At 39.4% G+C, this 16,876-nt stretch overlaps 1 protein-coding gene across 1 annotated transcript in view; it reads left to right on the top strand.

Annotated features, from left to right (window-relative positions):
* LOC126175654 (uncharacterized) overlaps nt 1-16,876 on the top strand; it is a 145,610-nt gene that overhangs the window by 18,975 nt on the left and 109,759 nt on the right. Inside the window, exon 2 of the mRNA XM_049922555.1 lies at nt 9,134-9,875. Within this exon, the coding sequence (XP_049778512.1) occupies nt 9,145-9,875 (731 nt within the window). The 5' untranslated portion in view covers nt 9,134-9,144. The remainder of the gene's footprint in view (nt 1-9,133; nt 9,876-16,876) is intronic.

The following is a 16,876-nucleotide window of genomic DNA, read 5'->3' as shown; positions in this document are numbered from 1 at the left end:
ATGCATTCTTATCTGTAAATAAAGGGTACCTTATAAGCTTACCTTTATTTTTCTCAGACATTTGAACATCTTGTACCATTTTACATCATTGAACATATTTTCCAGGTCAACAAATCATATGAACATGGCTTGATTTTTCCTCAGTCTTGCTTCCATTATCATTCCCAATATCTTTTTCCATTCTTCTGTATATTATTCTTGTCAGCAACTTGGATGTATGAGCTGTTAAGCTGATTGTGCAGTGATTCTCACTATCTTCAGAATTGTGTGGATGATGTTTCTTTCAAAAGTCTGGTGGTATGTCGCCAGTCTCATAAATTCTACACGACAGTGTGAATAGTCATTTTGTTCCCACTTCCCCCATGATTTGATGGAATGTTATCTGGTCCTTCTGCCTTTTTTTATCTAAAGTCACTCGAAGCTCTCGTAAATTCTGATTCTAATACTGGATACCTTATTGACTCCTGTTTCTCTTCTACCATATCATCAGACAAGTTCTTCTGCAGATAGAGGCCTTCAGTGTACTCTTTCCACCTATCTCTCTCCTCTGCATTTAATATTGGAATTCCCATTGCACTCTTAATGTTACGGCCCTGCTTTTAATTTTATTGAATGTTATTATCACTTTTCTATATGCTGAGCCAATCCTTCTGACAATCGTTTCTTTTTTTGTTTTTTCACATTTTTCAAACAACCATTTCGCCTTAGCTTCCCTGCATTTCCTAATCATTTCATTCCTAAGTAACTCATATTTTTGTGTTGCTGAATTTCCCTCCACATTTTTGTACTTCCTTCTTTCATCGCTCAACTGAAGTATTTCTTCTGTTACTCATGGTTTCCTCACAATTACTTTTCTTGTACCTGTGTTTTTCTTGCCAACTTCTGTGTTTGCCCTATTGAGATGTCCATTCCTCTTCAACTGAACTGCCTACTGATTTATTCATTATTGCAGTATTTGTAGCCTCTGAGAACTTCAGGCATATTTCTTCATTCCTCAGTACCTCTCTATCCTACTTGCTTGTGCATTGGTTCTTCCTGACTAGTCTCTTAAACTTCAGCCTACTTTTCATCATTACTAAATTGAGGTCTGTGTCTATATCTGCACCTGTGTACACCTTACAATCCGATATCTTATTTTGGAATTTCTGCCTGACCTCAATGTAATCTGACTGGAATCTATCCATATTTCCCGCCCTTTTCTAAGGATAAGTCTTTCTCCTCTTGTGGTTCTTGAAGAGAGAATTTGCTATTACTAGCTGAAATTTATTGCAGAACTCAGTTAGTTTTTCTCCTTTCTCATTACTATTACCGAGCTCATATTCTCTTGTATTCCTTTTTTCTACTCCTTTCTGTACAGTTGCATTCCAATTTCCCATGGCTATTAGATTTTCATCTCTCTTTATGTATTGAATTACTTGTTCATTATCCTCATATACTTTCTCTCTCTCTTCATCTTTCTGCTTACAACATTGGCATGTATAGGTGTACTATCGTTGTCAATATTAGTTTGCTGTCGATTCCAATGAGAGAACTCCTATCACGAAATTCACAGTCACACACTCGCTGTCCTACCATCCTATTCATAATTAATCCTTCTCCCAATATACCATTTTCTGCAGCTGCTAGTATTACACAGAAATCCCTGTCTTCTTTCCGTTTCACTTTGATGACATCCACTATATCTAGATTGAGCCTTAGTATCTCCCTTTCCAGATTTTTTAGCTTTCCTACCATGTTCAAACTTCTGCCATTCCACACCTCGATGTGTAGAACTTTCTCTCTCTCTCTCTCTCTCTCTCTCTCTCTCTCTCTCTCCTTCTCTCTCCCTCTCTCTCTCTCATATGATCACTTCCCGCTTGGCAGCCCCCTCCCAGAGATCGAAATGGGGAGTCCAGAATCTTTCGCCAATGGAGTGATCATCATGATACTTTTTCAGTTATAGGCCATATGTCCTGTGGATATATGGATATATGTTGTGTGTTTCAATGCAGTGGTTTCCATTGCCTTCTGCATCCTCATGTCATTGATCATTGCTGATTCTTCTGCCCTTAGGGACAGTTTTGCACCCTAAGTACAAAAAGTACCCTTAACCTCTGTCTGCTCCTATGCCCTCTTTGACAAGGCCATTTGCAGAATGAGGGTGACTTCTTATGCCAGAAGTCTTTGGCCACAATTGCTGATGATTTTTATTCAAAATTTAAGCAGTAGTGAGGTTATAAGCCGCCACCGAGGACTTTTCGATTACTAGTCACAGACACTACCCCTAGATCAGGGGGTGCTCGAACTATCAGTTTAAAAAATAATTGTTGCTAAATACTGACATGAATTATTTACAATAGAATGGAAAAAATGGTAAAAGCCAGCCTCAGGGAAGATCAATTTGGGTTCCTGAGAAATATTGGAACACACAAGGCAATAGTGACTCTATGGCTTATCTTAGAAGATAGGCCAAGGAAAGCAAACCTACATTTATAGCATTTGTAGATTTGAAGAAAGTTTTTGACAATATTGAATGGAATACAATCTTTAAATATGTAAAGGTAGTGGAGGTAAAATAAAGGGAGCAAAAGGTTATTTACAAATTTTACAGAAACCAGACAGCTATTAGAAGAGTTGAAGGGCATGAAAGTGAAATGGTGGTTGAGAAGGGAGTGAGACAGGGTTGTAACCTATCCCTGATGTTATTCAATCTGTACATTGAGCAGCCAGTAAAGGGAACCAGAGAAAAATTTGGCGTAGTAATTACTGTTCTAGGAGAAGAAATACAAACTTCACAGTTTGCATAGGAGATTGCAATTCTGCCAGAAGCAGCAAAGGACTTGGAAGTCCAGTTTAAAGGAATAAAGAGCATGTTGAAAGGAGGATATAAAGTGAACATTACCTAAAGCAAAACAAGGGTAATGGAATGTAGTCTAATTGAATCGGAAAATGCTGACAAAATTAGATTAGGAAATGATATACTAAAAGTAGTACCGTATTGTACAGATTATAAGATGCACCTGAATTTTTAAACAGTTCTTTAAAAAATTAACATTTTTATTATTTTTAATATTAGATTGCAAAGCCAATTTAAAAAATCTTCATTTATAAAACCGAACTGATTTCTAAAATTATCATCTTCCAGTTTCTGCTATTTTGCATTCAGTCCTGTATTTGCACATTTCGTCTTCCTCACGTTTTTCAGTTCTTCTATACTAGCCCACCAATTACAAATGATTTTTTGTGTTGGTGGAGGGCCAAAATGCCACTCAGTTGCTCTGTTTCCTTGTTCTGTATGTGCTGTTACCTTCAATTTATAGCCCGCATCATATGAATAACTTTCATTATTTTTTCATTACGAAACTAGCTACTAACAAAAATATTGTACTGGTACCAAAAACACAAATCACTTTCAGTTTAAGTTCACTGGCACCACAGACTGCAGTGATGCATCATAGGTTAGACTGTTTTCTGGGTTTGTGATGGCAGGGCAGGAGGTAGTCAGTGTTAGCAACCTGTGAATCCCCTGAACTCATGTTCATTGCATCAGTACAGTTCTGCTGCCAGTTGAATCCACTGTTGCCAGATAGATATGGGTTTTTCGCAGCATCAAATATATGGCCATTTTTAAAACTGGCAGAAATTTTAAATCAAACAGTGGACATTTTTATATTAATTTTGATTGTAAGATGCACCTGAATTTTGGAGAACTTTTTGAAGAAAAAAGTGCGCCTTACAGTCCATAAAGTGTGGTAGATGAAGCTTTCTAGTTGGATAGCAAAATAATGTATGATAATGGAAGTACAGAGGGTATAAAATGTTGAATAACAATGACAAGAAAAGCATTTGTGAAGAAGAGAAATTTGTTGACATCAAAAATAAATTTAAGTGCTGAAGTCTTTTTCTGGAGGCATTTATATGGAGTATAGCCTTGTACAGAAATGAAATGTGGATGATAAGCTGTTCAGATAATAGAAGCAGAGAATAGAAGCATTTGAAATGTAGAGCTATAGATGAAAGCTGAAGATTAGATGGAGAAATCGCTTAACTTCTGTGGAGGTACTGAACAGTATTGGGAAGCAAAAAAATTGTGGAATAACTTGACTAAAGGAAGGGACAGTTGATAGAACACATTCTGAGACATCAAGGAATCATCAGTTTAGTATTGGAGGGCAGTTTGAAGGGTAAAAATGGCAGAGGGAGACCATGTTATGGTCTTAGGTGGAGATTTCAATTTACCAGATATAGACTGGGACACTCAGATGTTTAGGACGGGTGGTAGGGACAGAGCATCGAGTGACATTATACTGAGTGCACTATCCGAAAATTACCTCGAGCAATTAAACAGAGAACCGACTCGTGGAGATAACATCTTGGACCTACTGATAACAAACAGACCCGAACTTTTCGACTCTGTAAGTGCAGAACAGGGAATCAGTGATCATAAGGCCGTTGCAGCATCCCTGAATATGGAAGTTAATAGGAATATAAAAAAAGGGAGGAAGGTTTATCTGTTTAGCAAGAGTAACAGAAGGCAGATTTCAGACTACCTAACAGATCAAAACGAAAATTTCTGTTCCGACACTGACAATGTTGAGTGTTTATGGAAAAAGTTCAAGGCAATCGTAAAATGCGTTTTAGACAGGTACGTGCCGAGCAAAACTGTGAGGGACGGGAAAAACCCACCGTGGTACAACAACAAAGTTAGGAAACTACTGCGAAAGCAAAGAGAGCTTCACTCCAAGTTTAAACGCAGCCAAAACCTCTCAGACAAACAGAAGCTAAACGATGTCAAAGTTAGCGTAAGGAGGGCTATGCGTGAAGCGTTCAGTGAATTCGAAAGTAAAATACTAGGTACCGACTTGACAGAAAATCCTAGGAAGTTCTGGTCTTACGTTAAATCAGTAAGTGGCTCGAAACATCATGTCCAGACACTCCGGGATGATGATGGCATTGAAACAGAGGATGACAAGCGTAAAGCTCAAATACTAAACACCTTTTTCCAAAGCTGTTTCACAGAGGAAGACCGCACTGCAGTTCCTTCTCTAAATCCTCGCACCAACGAAAAAATGGCTGACATTGAAATAAGTGTCCAAGGAATAGAAAAGCAACTGGAATCACTCAACAGAGGAAAGTCCACTGGACCTGACGGGATACCAATTCGATTCTACACAGAGTACGCGAAAGAACTTGCCCCCCTTCTAACAGCCGTGTACCGCAAGTCTCTAGAGGAACAGAAGGTTCCAAATGATTGGAAAAGAGCACAGGTAGTCCCAGTCTTCAAGAAGGGTCGTCGAGCAGATGCGCAAAACTATAGACCTATCTCTCTGACGTCGATCTGTTGTAGAATTTTAGAACATGTCTTTTGCTCGAGTATCATGTCGTTTTTGGAAACTCAGAATCTACTATGTAGGAATCAACATGGATTCCGGAAACAGCGATCGTGTGAAACCCAACTCGCTTTATTTGTTCATGAGACCCAGAAAATATTAGATACAGGCTCCCAGGTAGATGCCATTTTCCTTGACTTCCGGAAGGCGTTCGATACAGTTCCGCACCGTCGCCTGATAAACAAAGTAAGAGCCTACGGAATATCAGACCAGCTGTGTGGCTGGATTGAAGAGTTTTTAGCAAACAGAACACAGCATGTTGTTCTCAATGGAGAGACATCTACAGACGTTAAAGTAACCTCTGGCGTGCCACAGGGGAGTGTTATGGGACCATTACTTTTCACAATATATATAAATGACCTAGTAGATAGTGTCGGAAGTTCCATACGGCTTTTCGCGGATGATGCTGTAGTATACAGAGAAGTTGCAGCATTAGAAAATTGTAGCGAAATGCAGGAAGATCTGCAGCGGATAGGCACTTGGTGCAGGGAGTGGCAACTGACCCTTAACATAGAGAAATGTAATGTATTGCGAATACATAGAAAGAAGGATCCTTTATTGTATGATTATATGATAGCGGAACAAACACTGGTAGCAGTTACTTCTGTAAAATATCTGGGAGTATGCGTGCGGAACGATTTGAAGTGGAATGATCATATAAAATTAATTGTTGGTAAGGCGGGTACCAGGTTGAGATTCATTGGGAGAGTCCTTAGAAAATGTAGTCCATCAACAAAGGAGGCGGCTTACAAAACACTCGTTCGACCTATACTTGAGTATTGCTCATCAGTGTGGGATCCGTACCAGATCGGGTTGACGGAGGAGATAGAGAAGATCCAAAGAAGAGCGGCGCGTTTCGTCACAGGGTTATTTGGTAACCGTGATAGCGTTACGGAGATGTTTAACAAACTCAAGTGGCAGACTCTGCAAGAGAGGCGCTCTGCATCGCGGTGTAGCTTGCTCGCCAGGTTTCGAGAGGGTGCGTTTCTGGATGAGGTATCGAATATATTGCTTCCCCCTACTTATACCTCCCGAGGAGATCACGAATGTAAAATTAGAGAGATTAGAGCGCGCACAGAGGCTTTCAGACAGTCGTTCTTCCCGCGAACCATACGCGACTGGAACAGGAAAGGGAGATAATGACAGTGGCACGTAAAGTGCCCTCCGCCACACACCGTTGGGTGGCTTGCGGAGTAGAAATGTAGATGTAGATGTAGATGTAAAGACAAGTACAGTAAGTAGGTTCAAATGGTTTTGGTTTACCACAGTTATTCAGAGATGAAGAGGCTTGCACAGGATAGAGTAGTGTGGAGAAATGCATGAACCAGTCTTTGGACTAAACACCACAACAACTACTTCTAATGTTTTAAAACAAAAAAGAAAAAAAAAACACAGTTTTGCTCTTTGTTGCTGTGCACATTAGGGTGCCCACTGATGATTCTTAAACCATGGACCTGCTGGTATGCCCCTTCAGAAAACTGACACCAGGTCTGTAAACATACAGTGCTGTGAACATCTTCATATCCTCCCCTCAGTCCACTTGAAAAACAGATTTAGCATCCCCCCTTGATGAGAGAGAGGTTGAGAATGACAAGATATTACTGACAGGTGCTATAGAGCTTGCCAAATGATTTTCTTCCAGGATCATTACATTGTGTTCATGTACTGTAATGTGACAGGATGTTGTAGTTGGCTCCTTTTATTATTAATCCATATTCTGAGTCTTCTAAGTAATTTTTAATTGTGTAGTATGCATTACTTATGAAGAATGTTGTAGCTGCTGCCTGTTAAGAGATTTCTTTTAGTAATTTTTTCACCTGATTTGGCAGTTTATTTTACAGTTTTATTCTCTGGAAGAAAATGCTGCTTTGAGTTTTTTGTTTGTTTTTTCCTCAAGAAGTCTGTCTTAACAGGCTCTTGTTCCATGATTTTGAATAGAACTGTTCGTGAAATATTACGTAATGTTTTCCCTGAAATGGTTGCTTTTGTGTCCACCAACAGATATGGTACACAGCTATATACGCAGAGAGCGCCACATGGCAGGGTCAGTCATGCGGTGTTGCATAGTTGTGGTTAATCGCCACAGAGGGTGTGCGTAACAGGGAACCATATTATGCTTCTGCTGTAACTCATGTAGATAATCCCATCCATACACCTAAGTTAAGCTTTGGCACCATAGAGGGCACTGATAACGGGGCCTACATCCTGATTCTGCCTGACAGACAAATAGTTCGCAACTTGAGATTCATCCACCAACCATGGATGTAACATGAGTTGGCCAGTCACCGATTGCTTACAGTTGCCATCAATCATCAGTTATTATCAGTCATCCAACAGTCATCTGATAGTTGTCATGTTGCTGCAGTCATGCACCATATTGCAGGATATGCTGAGTGTTGCAGCTGTGTTAGTAACAGAGTTAGAACTTCACCAACACCAGAGCCAGACCAGACTTACTATTAGGTTAGTCAGTCGTTGTCCTCTGAGTTAGTTTCAGAGAACAGTTCATACCTTTAACATAGTTTGCCACACCTCACCTTAATGATCATAACACCTAAGCTGGTATTTGTGTGTACTTTATTTTCATTGTTGTCTAATTTGCACTGTGACAAGACAGATGCTGTGTGCAAGCATGCCACCTTAATACAGCAACTGCTTTCTGTGGTAGGGGGTTCGCTTCCTGTTACCTTTATGTTGGGTACCAAACTTATTTGGTAAATACAGTACTCATTTTGTACAGTAAGGATACACAATTTTTTGAACAGTTCTTTACAGTGCCCGAGTACTACTTCTGATTATTATTGCTACAGCCCTTTTCTGTGGTTTAAAAAATGACTCCATATTTTTTTACGTATAATCCCTAGAAAAGAATTCCATCACTAAGAATTGAGTGTATGTAGGAATAGAGTGTCACCAGAAGACATTAGCTTTACACAGAGATCTGTTGTGGTCAGACGAGTATTTAGAAAGATGTTTCCAATCAAAGAAACATAAATTGAGCTAAAGTTTTTAAATACTGTACATAATCTGACAGTTTGTAGACAATGAGTTTTTAATTTCTGTTTGAATTCAATGTTTTCCAATTTTTAGTTTTGTGTTGTAACGGAACTGATCAGTGGCTCATCTTTAGTTCAATATGGTACTTGTCGATATAGTTAAGGAAAGGATCGCAAGATACACTTCATAAATTTGTTATACAATACAAAAAATTCAAATTTATTATTTCACATTTCATGTAGATTTAATAACACGAATAATATTAACATCACTATTTTTCCAATAACTTAATTATTTTTAAAGTGTGGGATTTATTTTGAAATTTACTTACGCAATTTCATTGCTATTTGAGGTCGTCAACATTAAATTTATTAATTATAAACTTTCAAGTCAATTTTGAAGAAAAGATTGTAGGTAAGTAAGTAAGTACGTAATATATTATGTAAATGCCAGTCGAGCCGTTGGAGACAGTGGCCGCGCGCGTGTGTGCGTGTGCGTGTGCGTGTGTGTGTGCGTGTGTGCGTGTGTGCGTGTGTGCGTGTGTGCGCGTGTGCGCGTGTGTGTGTGTGTGTGTGTGTGTGTATGTGTGTGTGTGTGTGTGTGTTTGCGTGTTATTTTAGAACAAGGGCTTTTTTGTCCAAAACCTTAAATGTGTAGCAATCTTTTTCACTGTGCCTGTCTATGGCTCAATGCCTCCTCCATATGATGAGTAGCAATCTATCCTTTTCATATTGTGTTATTCCATCCTGAACTTCCCGTTGTTACAGGTATTATCTCAATGGCACCCAAAAAGAAGAGACGTCGAAAGGCTATTGCTGACAGTGGCTTGGGTGTTTCTGTGCCAGAAAAGGATGCAGAATTAATACAGAAGGAAACCTGTGTTCAAGATGGAAATCTTCATAGAGAAAGCGAACTAGGAGAAAATGATGGGCAGTTGCCACAGGCAGGGAACAGCTGTCTAATAAAAGAAAAAGATCCCCTGGCGACTGGACAAGGTTTTTCGGAAGAAAATAATCATCCAGAAATAACAGGTGACTTCTCAGAGAAGGCAAAGTCAGGTGACACTCTAAGAGAAGCAAATGTCTCCTCAGAATCCAGTCATCCAGAAATAACAGGTGAATCCTCAGAGAAGGCAGGTTCAGGTGACACTCTAAGAGAAGCAAATGTCTCCTCAGAAGAAAGAGCGTGTCCTTCAAATAAAGCCTTGCAACATCTCGAAACAGACTTTTCAAAGAAGGCAGCTGAGTCTTCGAAAGAAGTTAATGTCTCCTCACAAAAAACAGAGAGCCGTCCAAATACAGCAATTCAACTACTTGAAACAGATGCTCCAAGTGCATACATAAATGACAGTGATTCAGAGAAGTCAATGAGACAACTGCTACGGATAGTGAACATTACATCACAGGTGTCAGATAAAGGGACTGAATTAGAGCTGCCTGCCTGTACTGCATGTGCAGAAAGAAGTAACAATAGTCATGCTGACAGCTCAGAAACTGAAATTTTTGTTGGGTTAGTAAAACTGATTAGTTTTCTAATTATTTCATTACCTTTTTGATTACAGTGAAGCAGCGGTCTGATATTGATTTGTATATGGCAAATTCCCCTCAAGAAAATAAGAAACCGTGAATTAATGTTGCTTAATGTTGATTTTGGTGACTCATGGTGTAAGTGCCAGACTCAAAGTCCAGAAGTCCAATGTTGTATCTCCAGTTGGTCCTAGGACCTTTTTTTCCCTCGCTTATTATTTCTTTAACATCCAATAACGCACTATCTGTGTGAAAAATGGCAAGTGGTTTGGACTCCTTGTTAACTGTAGTCATGCTAAAACTCCTCTCTCTCACTCACTCACTCACTCACACACACACACACACACACACACACACACACACACTTTTCAGTGTGACTCTATTGTTACATAGTGGTAAGATGTGCCTAAGTTCTTATGATAGGATACATAAGAATATTCACATTTCAGAAGGTGTGCAGAAGAAAATAGTAGTTTTTAATTATACTGTTGTCTGTCTTTCAAAATCAGTATGTATGTTTCACATTAACTTGTACTAGTTGTAGCTTGTTGTGTTTTTGCTTAATTATATAAATAATAATACATTTTAGGCTAATTAAGTTCAAAACATGGTCCACAAAGTAAATTTAAGAAAGATGGCAATAAGGTATGACTAAGTTCCAGTAACTGTAAAATGTATTTATCAGTATGAAAAAAGGAAGGGCAGGTCACTCAAATCTCAGAATGAGAGAGACTCACCTGTAGTGAAGGTGAGTGTAAATGAAGATGAAAGGGTGTGGGGGATCAAAGGGAGTAGATCAGAGATAGTACAAAAGTAAGCATTGTGCCAGCTCCAGCTCCGATACTATATGAGGAGGACACGGTGAACATTATATGAGTGGGAGAGGGGGGGGGGGGATGTGTTAACAAATATTAAGACCAGGAGTATGCCTGAATGCAGGGAAGTGTTGTAGGACAAGTTTCCATCCCCAGAGTTCAGGGGAAGATTGAGACCAGTCCACTTTGAAGATGTCATTACCCAGTTGCTAAACGTGCTATACAGCAAGATCTGAGTGACCTCAGTGCTTGTTACACCACATGGGCTATTTGGGTTCTTCCACTTGATAATAATTTCCCTGAACTGTGGAGATGGGAACTTGCCCTCCAACACATCGTTGCAACCTGACACCCTTCTGGACGTAATCTCCTTTAACACTCCCCTCCCTCTCTTTTTTTCATTATTATTATTATTTTTTTCCTTTCTCATATGTTATGTCTGGTTAAAAATGGAAAGTGATGTGGACCTTGATCAAGCGTGACTTCCTTTTAACTGTACAGTATACGTTACATTGCATTTAGGAACTTTCGGGTAATTGAACATGTATCAATAATTACAGATTTCCGTAGTTGTATATATATGTTTGGATGTAGCTGTATTGCATTGATGTACTGGTGTATATTGTGTGGTATGACTCCTGTGGTTGGTAGTATAATTTGTATAATGTCAACTTTATCCTGATGCCACATGTCCTTGACTTCCTCAGCCAGTTGGATGTATTTTTCAATTTTTTCTCCTGTTTTCTTCTGTATATTTGTCGTATTGGGTATGGATATTTCGATTAGTTGTGTTAATTTCTTCTTTTTATTGGTGAGTATGATGGCAGGTTTGTTATGTGGTGTTGTTTTATCTGTTATAATGGTTCTGTTCCAGTATAATTTGTATTCATCATTCTCCAGTACATTTTGTGGTGCATACTCGTATGTGGGAACGTGTTGTTTTATTAGTTTATATTGTATGGCAAGTTGTTGATGTATTATTTTTGCTACATTGTCATGTCTTCTGGTGTATTCTGTATTTGCTAGTATTGTACATCCGCTTCTCCTGTTTTCTTCTGTAAATTTGTTGTATTGGGTATGGATATTTCGATTAGTTGTGTTAATTTCTTCTTTTTATTGGTGAGTATGATGGCAGGTTTGTTATGTGGTGTTGTTTTATCTGTTATAATGGTTCTGTTCCAGTATAATTTGTATTCATCATTCTCCAGTACATTTTGTGGTGCATACTCGTATGTGGGAACGTGTTGTTTTATTAGTTTATGTTGTATGGCAAGTTGTTGATGTATTATTTTTGCTACATTGTCATGTCTTCTGGTGTATTCTGTATTTGCTAGTATTGTACATCCGCTTGTGATGTGATCTACTGTTTCTATTTGTTTTTTGCAAAGTCTGCATTTATCTGTTGTGGTACTGGGATCTTTAATAATATGCTTGCTGTAATATCTGGTGTTTTTTGTTTGATCCTGTATTGCAATCATGAATCCTTCCGTCTCACTGTATATATTGCCTTTTCTTAGCCATATGTTGGATGCATCATGATCGATGTGTGGCTGTGTTAGATGATACGGGTGCTTGCCATGTAGTGTTTTCTTTTTCCAGTTTACTTTCTTTGTATCTGTTTATGTTATGTGATCTAAAGGGTTGTAGAAATGGTTATGAAATTGCAGTGGTGTAGCCGATGTATTTATATGAGTGAGTGCTTTGTGTATTTTGCTAGTTTCTGCTCGTTCTATAAAGAATTTTCTTAAATTGTCTACCTGTCCATAATGTAGGTTTTTTGTGTCAATAAATCCCCTTCCTCCTTCCTTTCTGCTTAATGTGAATCTTTCTGTTGCAGAATGTATGTGATGTATTCTATATTTGTGGCATTGTGATCTTGTAAGTGTATTGAGTGCTTCTAGGTCTGTGTTACTCCATTTCAATACTCCAAATGAATAGGTCAGCATTGGTATAGCATAAGTATTTATAGCTTTTGTCTTGTTTCTTGCTGTCAATTCTGTTTTCAGTATTTTTGTTAGTGTTTGTCTATATTTTTCTTTTAGTTTTTCTTTAATATTTGTGTTATCTATTCATATTTTTTGCCTGTATCCTAGATATTTATAGGCATCTGTTTTTTCCATCGCTTCTATGCAGTTGCTGTGGTTATCCAATGTGTAATCTTCTTGATTAGTGTGTTTTCCCTTAACTATGCTATTTTTCTTAAATTTGTCTTTTCCGAAAGCCATATTTATATCGTTGCTGAATACGTCTGTTATCTTTAGTAATTGGTTGCGTTGTTGATTTCTTGCTGCCAGTAGCTTTAGATCATCCATGTATAGCAAATGTGTGATTTTGTGTTGGTATGATCCAGTCATACTATGTCCATAATTTGTATTATTTAGCATGTTGGATAGTGGGTTCAGAGCAAGACAGAACCAGAAAGGACTTAATGAGTCTCCTTGGTATATTCCACGCTTAATCTGTATTGGCTGTGATGTGATATTATTTGAATTTGTTTGGATATTAAGTGTGGTTTTCCAATGTTTCATTAGTATGTTTAGGAACTGTATCAATTTTGGATCTACTTTGTATATTTCCAATATCTGTAGTAACCATGAGTGGGATACACTATCAAAAGCTTTTTGGTAATCAATGTATGCATAGTGTAGTGACCTTTGTTTAGTTTTAGCTTGATATGTCACTTCTGCATCTATTATCAGTTGCTCTTTACATCCTCGTGCTCCTTTGCAGCAGCCTTTTTGTTCTTCATTTAGAATTTTGTTCTGTGTTGTATGTGTCATTAATTTCTGTGTAATGACTGAAGTTAATATTTTGTATATTGTTGGTAGGCATGTTATGGGGCGATATTTAGCTGGGTTTGCTCTGTCTGCTTGATCTTTAGGTTTCAGATAGGTTATTCCATGTGTAAGTGTATCAGGGAATGTGTATGGGTCTGCAATGTAACTGTTAAATAATTTAATCTAAAAACAAAGATGATGTGACTTACCAAACGAAAGCGCTGGCACGTCGATAGACACACAAACAAACACAAACATACACACAAAATTCTAGCTTTCGCAACCAGCGGTTGCTTCGTCAGGAAAGAGGGAAGGAGAGGGAAAGACGAAAGGATGTGGGTTTTAAGGGAGAGGGTAAGGAGTCATTCCAATCCTGGGAGCAGAAAGACTTACCTTAGGGGGGAAAATAGGACGGGTATACACTCGCGCGCGCACACACACACACACACACACACACACACACACACACACACACATACAGACACAAGCAGACATATACAGAGGCAAAGAGTTTGGACAGAGGTGTCAGTCGAGGCGGAAGTGCAGAGGCAAAGATGATGTTGAATGACAGGTGAGATATGAGTGGCGGCAACTTGAAATTAGCGGAGATTGAGGCCTGCTGGATAACGGGAAGAGAGGATATATTGAAGAGCAAGTTCCCATCTCCGGAGTTCGGATAGGTTGGTGTTAGTGGGAAGTATCCAGATAACCCGGACGGTGTAACACTGTGCCAAGATGTGCTGGCCGTGCACCAAGGCATGTTTAGCCACAGGGTGATCCTCATTACCAACAAACACTGTCTGCCTGTGTCCATTCATGCGAATGGACAGTTTGTTGCTGATCATTCCCACATAGAATGCGTCACAGTGTAGGCAGGTCAGTTGGTAAATCACGTGGGTGCTTTCACACGTGGCTCTGCCTTTGATCGTGTACACCTTCCGGGTTACAGGACTGGAGTAGGTGGTGGTGGGAGGGTGCATGGGGCAGTTACAGGGGTAGGAGCCAGAGGGTAGGGAAGGTGGTTTGGGGATTTCATAGGGATGAACTAAGAGGTTACAACGGTTAGGTGGACGGCGGAAAGACACTCTTGGTGGAGTGGGGAGGATTTCATGAAGGATGGATCTCATTTCAGGGCAGGATTTGAGGAAGTCGTATCCCTGCTGGAGAGCCACATTCAGAGTCTGATCCAGTCCCGGAAAGTATCCTGTCACAAGTGGGGCACTTTTGGGGTTCTTCTGTGGGAGGTTCTGGGTTTGAAGGGATGAAGTTTTGTGGGTTTCTTCTGTGTGTTGGTTGGTTCTGATCTCTGCCTAGTGTGTATATGTAGTGTAGTGAGTGGTCCTACATAAACCAGTAGTTGTAACTCTTACATAGTTGGATTTTCATTTATTTTGTTGTGTATGATTGTGTTGATAGTTATTATTGTTGTTTCGACTTGTGGGTTATTTGGTGGTCTATGCAAGAATGGTCTAATGTCTGTATTTGTGTCTTTGTATTCTGTATATGTCAGCTGCAATTTTTCTTCTATATCTAACATGTGTGTCACTTCGTGTTCTATTTGTGCTTGTTCTGGTGGCTGTCTTAAGATTTCGTTTTCCTCTGATTGTTTAATTGATGCGTTTTGTTCTTTGTTTGTATTCCCTGGGATGTTTGAGTCCATTACTGTATTTTCTTCTTCTTCTAATTGCACATTATTTTGTTCCAGTATTTGTTGTACTTGTTGTTTGATGTTTTCTAATTCTGACTGGGGTATCCTGTTATTTTTTATTATTATACGGATCTGATCAGCTAGTCGTTGTTCTGTTAAAAATTTTAATTCCGGGTATCTGGTAATAAATGTTGTGTATACTTGTGATCTGTATCCAGTTGTGTTGGTTCCTAGGTTTGTTGCTTGGTAATAACAGAACATGAGGTGTCGATTGACTTCATCTGACCATCTCATCCTCTGTCTTTGTTTTCCTTCTAGGGTGGTTGCAGGAAGCATATCCTGCAAAACACCTCTATTTGGATTTACATCATTTTCCAGTTGGCTAGAAGTGTCATTACCATTGTGGGCGGGCATAGGGTTCAAGCTTCGTCCCCGACCATGACGGCGCTTGTCCGAGGCGTCTTTAGTTCTGTCCTGAACCAAGTAATCACACTGAAAGGGGGGTTAGCCCTATTAGTGGTTTGTTCTTTTCGTCGCCTCTTACGACTGGCAGAACATACCGGAGTCCTATTCTTTTCCCGGGCCTCCACGGGGTTTATTATTATTATTATTATTATTTTCATTTTCATTATTGTATTTTTGATTATTCCATAACCCTTTCTTTTGTCCTAATTCTTAATTGAACTGTTCGTCTCTCTTCCCCTTAATAGGTGTTTACTTCTCAGTGTGTTATCATCATCCCCAGGCTGAAGCTGGTACAACATTTACCAATATACCATCTGTGACCTACTTTCTCTGATGCCTTCTGCTTCATCTTCGTGAACCCTGATCCTCACTACAGGTGGGTCTTTCTAATTCTGAGGCCAGAGGAACCTGCCTTTTCTTTTTAATCTTCCCGAACATATCCCTCTCTCTACTAGTATTTCTGAAATGTGGGTGCTGTGTTCCTTTTATTTTTATATGTGTCTGTCAGCAGTAAGTACTGGTTAGCAGTTCTGTCTCATAATTTACACTACTGGCCATTAAAATTGCTTCACCACGAAGATGAAGTGCTACAGACGCGAAATTTAACCGACAGGAAGAAGATGCTGTGATAAGCAAATGATTAGCTTTTCAGAGCATTCACACAAGATTGGCACTGGTGGCGACACCTACAACATGCTGACATGAGGTAAGTTTTCAACCGATTTCTCATACACAAACAGCAGTTGACCGGCATTGCCTGGTGAAAAGTTGTTGTGATGCCTCGTGTAAGGAGGAGAAATGTGTACCATCACGTTTCCGACTTTGATACAGGTCGTATTGTAGCCTATCGCGATAGCGGATTATCGTATCGCGACATTGCTGCTCGCGTTGGTCGAGATCCAATGACTGTTAACAGAATATGGAATCGGTGGGTTCAGGAGGGTAATCCGGGAGGGCGTGCTGGATCCCAACAGCCTCGTATCACTAGCAGTCGAGATGACAGGTGTCTTATCCCCATGGCTGTAACGGATCGTGCAGCCACATCTCGATCCCTGAGTCAACAGATGGGGACATTTGCAAGACAACAACCATCTGCACGAACAGTTTGATGACGTTTGCAGCAGTATAGACTATGAGCTCGGAAACCGTGGCTGCGGTTACCCTTGATGCTGCATCACAGAAAGGAGCGCGTGCGATGGTGTACTCAACGACGAACCTGGGTGCACGAATGGTAAAACGTCTTTTTTTTTTTTTTTTTTTTTTTTTTTTTTTTTTTTTT

This window comes from Schistocerca cancellata, chromosome 3, assembly GCF_023864275.1.
Source record: "Schistocerca cancellata isolate TAMUIC-IGC-003103 chromosome 3, iqSchCanc2.1, whole genome shotgun sequence".
Taxonomy (NCBI): Eukaryota; Metazoa; Arthropoda; class Insecta; order Orthoptera; family Acrididae; genus Schistocerca; species Schistocerca cancellata.
The sequence above is the reverse complement of the archived record's forward strand: the minus strand, read 5'-3'. Positions and strand labels throughout refer to the sequence as shown.